The sequence below is a fragment of the Lentinula edodes genome (genome assembly GCF_021015755.1).
Source record: "Lentinula edodes strain Le(Bin) 0899 ss11 chromosome Unknown C8R40scaffold_56, whole genome shotgun sequence".
Taxonomy (NCBI): Eukaryota; Fungi; Basidiomycota; class Agaricomycetes; order Agaricales; family Omphalotaceae; genus Lentinula; species Lentinula edodes.
In genome coordinates, this window is record NW_025764362.1 from 121,182 (window position 1) to 132,002 (window position 10,821).

Consider the following 10,821-nt stretch of genomic DNA (forward strand, 5'->3'; position numbering starts at 1 on the left):
CCCAGTCTCCAGGAACAATATTCGCACATTGTGTCTTTTTTGCGAGCGCAACACCTCGCAACACACACAAAAGAACTCATGATGATATTCTCGGAAGATATTGGCAGAGGGTGATCAGGCCTGATCAGGCCCGTTTCAAGTTTTAGAGGAGGCTGTACGCGCGTCTTACTACCAGGGTTAACTTCGGTTTCATCTCTCTTGTCGGCTGATTTTTCTCACATTTTCTCGCAGCTTCCTGCAGTATCTCGATTTTTTTCTTGTCTATTAGACATCCTACAATAGTGCTACAAGGTCTTCACTCAGATATATGTCCAAGTCATGTTGAAGAATCTTCAAAATGCGGAGATTTAACCTGTAGCACCTTATTCCGAGCTAAGGAACAACAAGCACCTTGACCACCCTACCCTATGTACCTGGGCTTCCTCTCCAGTAACCATCAGATGAAGTTTTTTTGTAGGGTCGAAAATCTGTCTCAATTTTGCGCTAATTTTGCCTCCGCCGTTAAGTTCCATCCGACTATGCGTGTCATCAATGAGTGCGTTGTCCTGCAAATTTGTATCCAAGAATCCGGGTTGAGTAGGGGTCGAGGAGAGCATAAATACTGGTCGCCTTCGTTCGACTTATTCCTCCATCGAGCCCGGTCTTCGACATACCCCTCATTCCCTTCCAACTTGTCAACCTTTCTACCCTGAGCTGGCCTCAGTTCACGTAACCACAACATCAAAAAAATGCGAGCTAGCACTGTCCTATTCCCTTCCATCTCCCTCGCTGTCTTCCTCGCTATCACTAGTCTCATCCTTCCCGCAGCAGCCATTCTCATTCCATTCAAAAAGAGTCCTAAATTACCCGACATACCATCGTTGTCATCAGGAATATTCCAGATCTTGGCTTACAAGGATGAACAGTGTAGTACTCGTAAATCCCCACTCATAACTGTGCAACACCATTTCTCTGAAGCACAGGTGTACGAGGTGGAATACCCTACTCCAAAGGCAAAATGTGCTTTGGTCCAGGCGTTACCTGCGAATTGTGTTCTGATCCTGTACGGGAAGGAAGACAATAATGAGAGGTTTATTCCTGACAGAATTTTCCCTGGGCCCATTGGACCAGGAAAAATATTGAATGAGCACCCTTTTGATTCTATGGGTATATCTTGCAAAACATCCTAAGCAAGTGAGTTCTGGTTTTATCATTCATTTGATTAATTTTCTCCCAAATTGTTATGCTGATGTACTCTGACAATCTCGTCTTACTCTAGGAATTGTTTGTTTGCCCTCGGAACACCCCCTGCGGCATTTGTGCAGAACTTGGAATGCGGGAATGCGTTGGGAAGTCAGAGGATGATTATAGGGGAGGTCAAATGTTAGTTTCATTTCGAAGCTTATGAGGTCTAGTAAAAGTTCGACTGCCAAAATTGAATGTTGAATGGCTCTTTTTTACGTAGTTAGTTTAGCAATGGGGATGTATCTTTTCAACAGTGTTTCGTATTAAGTTGGACATGTTAATGTAGGTTAAACTCAGGTGACAGTAAGACAACTGTATTAGGGTCCCCTTGCTTGGCTAGGTTTCTCGGACTGGGATAATTGAAGCAGTTTTCGTTCCATATCGCAAATATGCCACAACACTGGTACCTTTTGGTCTGTTTAAGCTGTGCTGTTGTACGTTCTCTGTTAAGATCATGTACACCGTGTAACCGTGCCAAAGCTACAAGGTGTCTAAGTGCGGAAGACGAATGGGACAGTAGTGAAGTTATTAACAACACCGCCGTTACGCCGTTAGTCCCCGGAGAGCGAGAGTAGAGAGAGAGGAGCTAAGTAGCAGCCAGGTCGGAGCGGCGGTATCGCCGATGACGAGGAGCGGACCAGAGAACGTTCAAGTCCTAAGGTCGAGGGGAACGTACTTCAAGGCGTTGAGCCTGAAGACTTAGAGAAGAGTTAAGTTGAGAAGGGAGATCTAAGTTGATAATTAAACTGAGGAACTACAGTAGCGTACAGGCAGTATTTATATCTACAGAACGGCGCATCGGTGCGGAGCGCCAGACTAACTACTAGGAGCTATACGAGTAGTACCTGCAGGGTAGAGTAAAAGACAATAAGGAGGAACTAGAACGAAAGGGTATGTGTAGCGAGAAAGAACAATAAGAGAGAGATTACAATAAAAGGTAGATCTTCGGAGTACCGAGCGGCGGAATGGAGGCCCGAGGCATGGACTTGACATTCTCTCACTTTGCTATATGTTTCTTGTTTTATACCCAACACTGTCTGTAATACAGTCAATCTATACACATTCCAATTTCTCCGTCATTTTCTTCCACCACTCTGCAGTCTGTGTGTTGAGTTTCTCTAACCTGTCATCTTCCGCTATAAGCTCTATATCATGGCCTTTTGTCAAACACCCCACATCAAAGTCTTGAAGAAGACATATTGTCGATCTGCCTGAACTCCAAGATAATGCCACCTACAGATTGAACAAACTGAGTGTTCCTGTTGGTGGCTTCCCTATATCCACTAGTCCTTGAGCCTGGTAATCTGTGAATGCATATGCTGCTGTCATTGGGAATTGCTTATGATGAACTGTGCATTTGATGTGTTTTTTCCTTCCCGCCTGAACCTGTATGTTGACTGTTTGACTGTGTGGCTCCATAGGTATAACCTGCTCTTCTAGTCCATCAAGCTTCTGCGCTCTTGTGCAATCCATCTTTACCAACATATACAAGGGCATGTACTCCAGCTCCACCACTGAACAGTTCTCCTCAAATTCTGGCTCTCTAGGATCAAACACTATTTCCACTATCTTTCCTCTCGCACCATTGGAAAAATCCAGATCAGTTTCAATATTTTGTGTCACCAATACCTTTTCTCCTATGGCTAATTTGACATGATCCGGTAAGCTCTTCTTCCTACAACTTGAGGATGTGTTAAGATCATGTACACTGGGAAGCTGTGCAAGAGGCTACAAGGTGTTTAAGAGTGGAGGGTCGAATGGGACAGTAGCAAAGTTATTAACCACACCACCATTATGCTGCTAGTCCCTGTCATAAAGTACGCAGCCCCTATCATTTTCCTTTTCTCACCGTCTCGATGCCTTTACTTGTACAATACATCATCCCATCACTGTCAATCCCCCATCGATTACTGATTCACCTGACCCATCTTCTCTTTCTACCGGCTTCCGCCACCTTCCTTGTCCCTGAACTGTGCAGTATTACATCATTGTTTCTCGCAGACCGGATTATGTATATATAGCCAATCCTCCACAGCCTGGTCCCTTATCTTGACCTCTCTGTCATTATCTGGGACCAGGTATGTGCATACTTATTACTACCTATGACTACGATACTCAATATATCTCTGTCATTATCTGGGACCAGTTTGCCTCTGCTCCGCTTAGTCACTCCGCCTCACTGACCTGCTTAGTCACTCCGCTTTCCTGCTCCACTAGTCACTCCGCCTCTGCTGCTTCGTGACATTAGGTCAAGATCCATTACTGCACTGACAGCCTACCAATAAGGTTGTCCTTGCAGGATCCATAGACACCACGTCTTCCCCAGTTCCGCCCGATTCTGAAACACCTGCTGCCAGTATAGACTGCTCCGCGCTCCCACATGCACTTGGCCCCAGAAACCAAGCTCACGCCCACAACAACGATGATAGTTGGCGCGATTGCCAGTCTCAACCTTGCCCCAACGCCCTTCCCAACTCAATCCGAGAGCCACTCACTGTGAGCAATATAACCTTCCTGCCAATTCCCCAACCCCGATTGCCTACTCCCATTATGTCGACTCCTGTCCCGCCTGCCCCGAATACCTCTGTTGAGGATCTCATGGCTCAGCTCATCAGACAAGTAGCTAACCTTGCTACTGCTATGGAGGAACGCTCATCCTCCAAGTCAAGCATGAACAAACCCAAGGTTTTCAAGGGTAAAGATGGCACTGAAGCTCGTTGCTTCATGGCTCAGTTCCAAAATTGGGTGTCAGAACAACCTGATCTTGCCAAAAGCCAAGTGAAACTTATCAAGTCTGTCTTGGGCTTCTTCACAGAAAGTGCCGGAGATTGGGCAACTCCCCATCTGCTACATTTCAGTGCAGAAAATCCCCCTTTCGGAGGAAATTGGGATATGTTCTTGAAGGAATTTAGCCAATGGTTTGAACCAATGGACCCAGGTATGGAAGCCCGTAGCGAGATCAAGAATCTCAGGCAAAGTAAAGAGCAGACAGTTGCAGAATTCGCTCAGAAGTTCAAGGATATCGGAGATCGGACTGAAATGTCTGATATTGACTTGCGGGAACGTTTCTTCACTGCATTACTCCCAAAGATCCGACAACATCTCATCACCGTAAACATTGCCCAAGGAATTTCTCCGACTCTGAAGGAGGCAATCAAACGGGCCATATCGGTGGATGTCTACCTGCACGATCCCACCATGACTGGCCGAAACTCTGGATACCCTCCCACACATACCGCTCACACTACCCCTGCTGACCCCCACGCTATGGACATTGATGCAACCCACACTAGTAATGGGAATACTAGGGAGGCATTCCTAGCTCGCATGCGAGGACGATGCTTCGGCTGTGGTGCCTAAGGTCATGTCAAGCAAAACTGCCCACACCAAGAAACTACCTGCTGTTACTGTGGACGCCAAGGACATCTGGAAGCAGTCTGCCAAGCCAAGTTCATGGGACTTGGACGAGACCGAGGCCGATGCCAGCAACCTCGCCGCCAACAGATATCCGCTATGGTGTAAGACCTGGGTTAAAATGGGTCTTAGGGTAGGTTTGGTATATGAAGTTTTATGTTGTAGCGTGCTAGGAGCAGGCTGGAGCTCGAAGGGAGCTACGAGAACCGCGACCGAGGACGAGAACGACCTAGTAGTGTCTGGAACGACGAGATGATGACCCTTGAGGGGGTCCCTAGGAGGTCCAGGGAGGTCCCTAAGGCGTAGGGAGGTTAAGGAAGAGTGCGGGACCGTACAGTATTGCGTAGTAGGAGTTGTACTCGCTAGAACGTCAATATAGGATCGAGTAGGTCGTATATGCAACTGGGTCTCGAGAGTGTAAGCTCCCGAGAAGGGATATGTCAGGAAGGGTAGGTCCCTGGGGGCTGAGCTTGAGGATGGACGTCCTCGAGTGTGGGAGGTGGTAACGGAGAAGCAATACGTAGTCCGACGTGAGGGGTAGCTTCGACGTTACCTAGATCGAGGTCCCGAAGCTTACGAAGTAGCTAGGGAGCTCTGGGAAGTTTGGGGAAGGGTAGCTCACCAAGGCGGGTAGGCGTTGGGGAGCTTTAGTAATGTTCGAGGGAGCTCGGGGACTCACTCGGAAGGCTTAGACTTGAAGTGAAAGCGTATATTCGATCGTATAGATGATCAGAGAGACAATAGACAGAGGTAGAGAGAAACAGAAGTAGAGAAACAGAGAGTAAAGAGAAATCCGTATGGTTAGCAGGTACAAAGGGACAGGGACTGGACCTATGCAAAAGGGTGTGTGTTCAAAATATACCAAGCTGGGGCTTCGGGACATTGCGGCGTTACTTAAATAGGTACGGGAAGTGAACAAGAGAACATCTGGAGGCATGAGGTAGCTAATCGGAGGGAGGGAGGTAATCGAGATTAATACTTAAAGGGGTTATTGGCTAGAGGGCTTTCGTACGCGTGTCGGGGGAGGTTTAGGAGCTGTCTTGGATAGGTACAGGCGTGGATCTGGGGAGGTACGGGCGTGGCGTATCGGTACTGAGGGGTGAGAGTGTTTGGCTGATACTGGGGCTGTCCTGGTCGTCACCATTAAGAGGGCTGTGGATAATGGTCGAGGCATGACACAACGTTACCAGATGAATTTAGAATTGAAAGACATATTCATGGTGATCCGTTGTTGGAACTACCTGAATTGTCGAAACATCCTAAACCGTTTGTTCCTACGGGAAGATATACAGAAGAAAGGAAAGAGATAATAGACAAGAATCATCCTGAAGGATTTTTGTGGGAACAAGAGAGAGATCTTATGCACGAAATGATGTGTAAACAGGAAGCAGGCTTTGCTTGGCAACCAAGTGAAGCTGGACCTTTAAAAATGAATTCTTTCCACCTGTGAAAGTACCTGTAATTCCACATGAACCGTGGGTTGAAAGGAATATACCAATTCCGCCAGGTATCTTCAAGGATGTGTGCAAAATAATTAAAAGTAAAAATTGACTCAGGATATACGAACCATTGAATGCTAGTTATCGTTCGAAATGTTCTGTGTCATTAAGAAAGATAGCAAGAGTCTACGATTAGTACATAGTTTGGAACCTTTGAATAAGGTTACCATCCAACACTCAGGCGTACCTCCTGCAACTGCAGATCTAGCAAGATCCTTCAGTGGAAGATCTTGTGGAGGAACCTTAGATTTATACGTTGGATATGATGAACGAGAATTAGATCAATTGTCTAGAAACATGACGACGTTTCAAATGCCGTATGGACCACATAGGTTAGTAAAACTACCTATGGGGTGGACGAATTCAGTGCCTATATTTCACGATGATGTGACATATATTCTACGAGATGAAATACCACACGTAACAATTCCTTACATTGATGATGTGCCTGTAAAAGGACCATCAACTCGATATGAATTACCAGAAGGAGGTTACGAAACAATTCCAGAGAATCCTGGAATTAGACAATTTGTTTGGGAACATTTCCAAAACATGAATAGAGTAATACAATGAATGAAATATGCAGGAGGAACCTTCAGTGGAACCAAAGCATTCCTTTGTTGTGAGGAAACAATTGTCATAGGACATAGATGTACCTATGAAGGCAGTATGCCAGAAGAACATATTGCTCAAGTAGTCCTAGAATGGCCTTCATGTTGTGATAAGACCGAGGTTCGAGCATTCTTAGGAACTGCAAGTCAATTGAGAATGTTCATTGCAAACTTTGCTAAGAAAGCAGCTCCTTTGACTAAGTCGACGAGTAATGTTCCATTTGAATGGAATGAAAATGTGACAAAGCAATGGACGAATTAAAGGATGGAATCCAAGACTGTCCAGCTTTGAGACCAATTAATTTTGATTAGGGATGTTTACTTAGCGGTGGATACCTCTTACAAGGCTGTGGGATGGTATATCTATCAAATTGATCCATCTGAGAAGAAGTTCTTCAATTACTTTGGATCAATGACTTTGAACGAACGTGAAGCACGGTTCTCGCAATCTAAGAGAGAATTGTATGGCTTGAAATTGGCATTGGAAGCTAGTTATTATCATGTCTATGGATGTAGACGTTTAACAGTTGAAACCGATGCGAGTTATATTAAAGGCATGCTAGATAATCCTAGTTGTGGTCCTAATGCAACCATAAACCGTTGGATTGAGCCTGTACGCAACTATCACTTTACATTAATCCATGTAAAAGGTGCAACCCATGGTCCTGATGGATTATCACGAATCACACCTGGTGGATGGCAAACAAAGCATCCAGAAGTAAATCCAGAAGATTACGTTGATGAGGATGGTGGGGAACCAATTAATTTTATTATGGGAGATGGGGAAACGGAAGAGCCGTATCAATTTGATGACTTCAAAGATCAAATTGACCCTAGAAGTGGTTACTTATACGAAGCAGCTCAAGAAGCTGATAATATTGAATTAGATGTACAAGAAGCTCTGGATGAAGAGCGCGGCTACGAGATTCGTAGGAACCACATGTTAGAATCCAAAAACGCGACATGTGAAGTCTTCAGTAGGAATTTATTCCCTACTTTTGATAAGAATTTGTACAAAACAATCCGTACCCAGAAGCACATAGATCTTCTGAGGGTAATAGATTGGACGACTTAATCCCTATGATTGGGAAGTACTTGTCAAACCCATCAGATGAATTCCTGGGTGAAATGTCGAAAGAAGAACGGATTAAATTTATTAGATTGATTAAGAAATTTCAAATGGACGACCAGGGAAGGTTGTACCATAGGAATACTGATCAACCTGACCAACCACAATTAGTGGTGGAAAAAGAGAAGTGTATGCACATGTTGAATAGTGCACATGATTGTTGGGACACAAAGGAGTCTTTGCAACGAATGATTTCTTGCAGAAACAATTCTGGTGGCCTGACATATATAAAGACGTGGAATGGTATGTGAGATCATGTCAGGAGTGTCAAAATAGACAAATGAAGCTGTTGAAAGCACTGTTAAGATCATGTACACCGTGTAACCGTGCCAAAGCCACAAGGTGCCTAAGTGCGGAAGACGAATGGGACAGTAGTGAAGTTATTAACAACACCGCCGTTACGCCGTTAGTCCCCGGAGATCGAGAGTAGAGAAAGGAGGAACTGAGGAGCAGCCAAGCCGGATCGGCGGTATCGCCGATGACAAGGAGCGGACCAGAGAACGTTCAAGTCCTAAGGTCGAGTGGAACATACTTCAAGGCGTTGAGCCTGAAGACTTAGAGAAGAGTTAAGTTGGGAAGGGAGATCTAAGTTGATAATTAAACTGAGGACTACAGTAGGCGTACAGGCAGTATTTATATGTATGGATCGGCGCAGCGGTGCGGAGCGCCAGACTAACTACTAGGAGCTATACGAGTAGTACCTGCAGGGTAGAGTAAAAGACAATAAGGAGAGACTAGAACGAAAGGGTATGTGTAGCGAGAAAGAACAATAAGAGTAAGATTACAATAAGAGTGGATCTTCGGAGTACCGAGCGGCGGAATGGAGGCCTGAGGCATGGTCTTGACAGTATCCCCCTCTTAGGCTTGAGCCCTCGAAAGCCATCATACCGGGAGTTGGTTAGTCACCAAAGAAAATTTTTAAAGGCTGTCAGCATCGGGAATTTGGCCTATCAGTCAGCAGGGAAATTTTCAAAAGCCGTTGGTACCCGGGAATTGGCGTTAGTCATCAGTGAAAATTTCGGTCACCGTAAACCAAACACAATTCGAAGGAAAATTTTCGTTGGTCCGTGCGCCGTTTTTTCCCTATAAAAGGCCCAGGGTTTTGCCGCTAAGGCCCTAACTTTTCCAAAAACTCTAAGTCCACCAGTATGTCGACCAGCCAAACTGTCACCGCTACCAGCACTAAGTCCTCCACCGCCGGACCTTCGAGGTCACGACCCGCTCCCCTCCGCCGATCGACCTTACCGCCCACAACGAGCCTGGTGAAGACGACGACGACAACTTGGAGGAAGATGACGACGAGGCCATCGGCGGGTGGAAGAAAAGGTCCACCAGATGAAGGCACGGAAAGCGGCGGCGGTAGCCAAGAAGAAGGCTGAGGAAGAGGCGGCTAGGAAAGCTGTCGATGAGGCACAGAGGCAGAAGGAGGCGGCAGCGCGGGAGTTAGAGGAGCGTCGGAGGGTAATGGCGGCGGTGGCCACCACTCGAAGTCAGCGGGTTCCTCCCCAGGTGAGACTTCGGCCTCCATCCGGCGTCCCGTGGTGCAGATTAAGCAGAGGAAGGACAAGGCGAAGGCCAAGACCAGGCCCAGGTGAGTACTGAAAACCCTGGTTACCACTTATCTGCTAACCTTTCCGTTTATAGCCTGTTGGTGAGGACCCGATGACAGCGGCGACGGGGATGACGACGACGACGATGAGGATGACAGGGCTCCCTGCGAACGATGCAGGAGCAAAAAGATCTCTTGCCAGATGCAGGCTGGCAAGAGGAGTTCTGTCATTTGCAAACCCTGCCATGACGCAAAGGTGCGGTGCTCGTATTCCGGGCGGCCCTCGACGGTGAAGCGAGAGGGAGGAGGGAATCTGTCCAACGAGCGCCTGGCGGTTCTGGAGAGCCAGGTGGCTCAATTGCTCGCCGATAACCGACAACTTCGAGATGGCCAGGTGAAGGTGAACACCTACCATCGCACATGAACCGGAAGTTGGACTGGTTGGTCACGGAGGCTTCAAGAAGGAGGAGGACACCACCAGAACTGCCGGAGGCCGGGCCTTCGGTTTTGCCAAAAAACGAAGAAGACTAGCAGATAGCGACGAGGAAGAGGAACAGGGAAGGGTAGAGGAGGATGGAGAAGGAGACGAGGAGGTAGAGGAAGAGGAAGGGGGAGAACCGGCGCCGAGGAAGGTCCGGTCGGAGAAAGGAAAGGAGAGGGCGGAGTAGTTTACCTACGGACATCGGACCTCGGCCCTTCGGCCTTTCCTGAACACTTCTTGTAGTCCTCTGCCTCTGTACATAATTTTTTGTCTTCTTGCTTTTTGTATATAAAAAATGTTAACTCGATTTTGAAATCGGAAGACGAATGGGCTGCGAAGCGGCGGTAGAATTAATTAGTTTCGAAGTATATGTAGTTTTAAGTGAAATGAAATATAAGTAAAACAGTAAACTGAAGAAGAATGTAAGCAATTAAGAGAATAGATAAACAATTAAGAGAAGGGGATAACACTCAATTTGCTATCATCGTGTTTATCCTCTAAACGCACAAAGTAAACTTCAGCGGAGCGCGGCGGAAAAGGGGAAAAGGAATAAATGTTTTTGTGTGATCAAGGTCCAGGCTTGTGAGGGTATCGGGCATGGAACGCCGGTACAAGTTCGTCAGCATGTAATTCATCAGCAGCAACCCAGGAGAACTCATCGTCGGTACCTTCATAACCGGCCCACCGAATATAATAACGTAGAGGACAACGTTTATACCTTCTGTCCAACTTGGAGTCCAGAATTTCGGCAATGTTGTACTCCTCTTCACCATCAACTTCAATTGGAGGTGGAGGAGATTGAGTACGATTCGGGAATGGATTCGGCGTAACCGGCTCCAGCTGTGAGACGTGGAAAACCGGGTGAATGCGGCGAAGATAGTCCGGGAGCTTGAGCTCGTAAGACAGAGTACCAG

The 10,821-nt window shown here is 46.6% G+C and overlaps 1 protein-coding gene across 1 annotated transcript; it reads left to right on the plus strand.

Moving 5' to 3' along the window:
- Positions 1-449: 449 nt before the first annotated feature.
- On the plus strand, positions 450-1,378 carry C8R40DRAFT_745704 (uncharacterized protein). The gene is made up of 2 exons (XM_046236084.1): positions 450-1,173; positions 1,259-1,378. Exon 1 carries the CDS (start codon positions 729-731, stop codon positions 1,167-1,169), a length of 441 nt encoding a protein of 146 aa, XP_046080415.1. The 5' UTR covers positions 450-728; the 3' UTR covers positions 1,170-1,173; positions 1,259-1,378.
- Positions 1,379-10,821: the final 9,443 nt, after the last annotated feature.

Excerpts from the sequence above, each read along its gene's own strand:
- C8R40DRAFT_745704 (XM_046236084.1), top strand. The coding sequence starts at position 729 with ATGCGAGCTAGCACTGTCCTATTCCCTTCCATCTCCCTCGCTGTCTTC.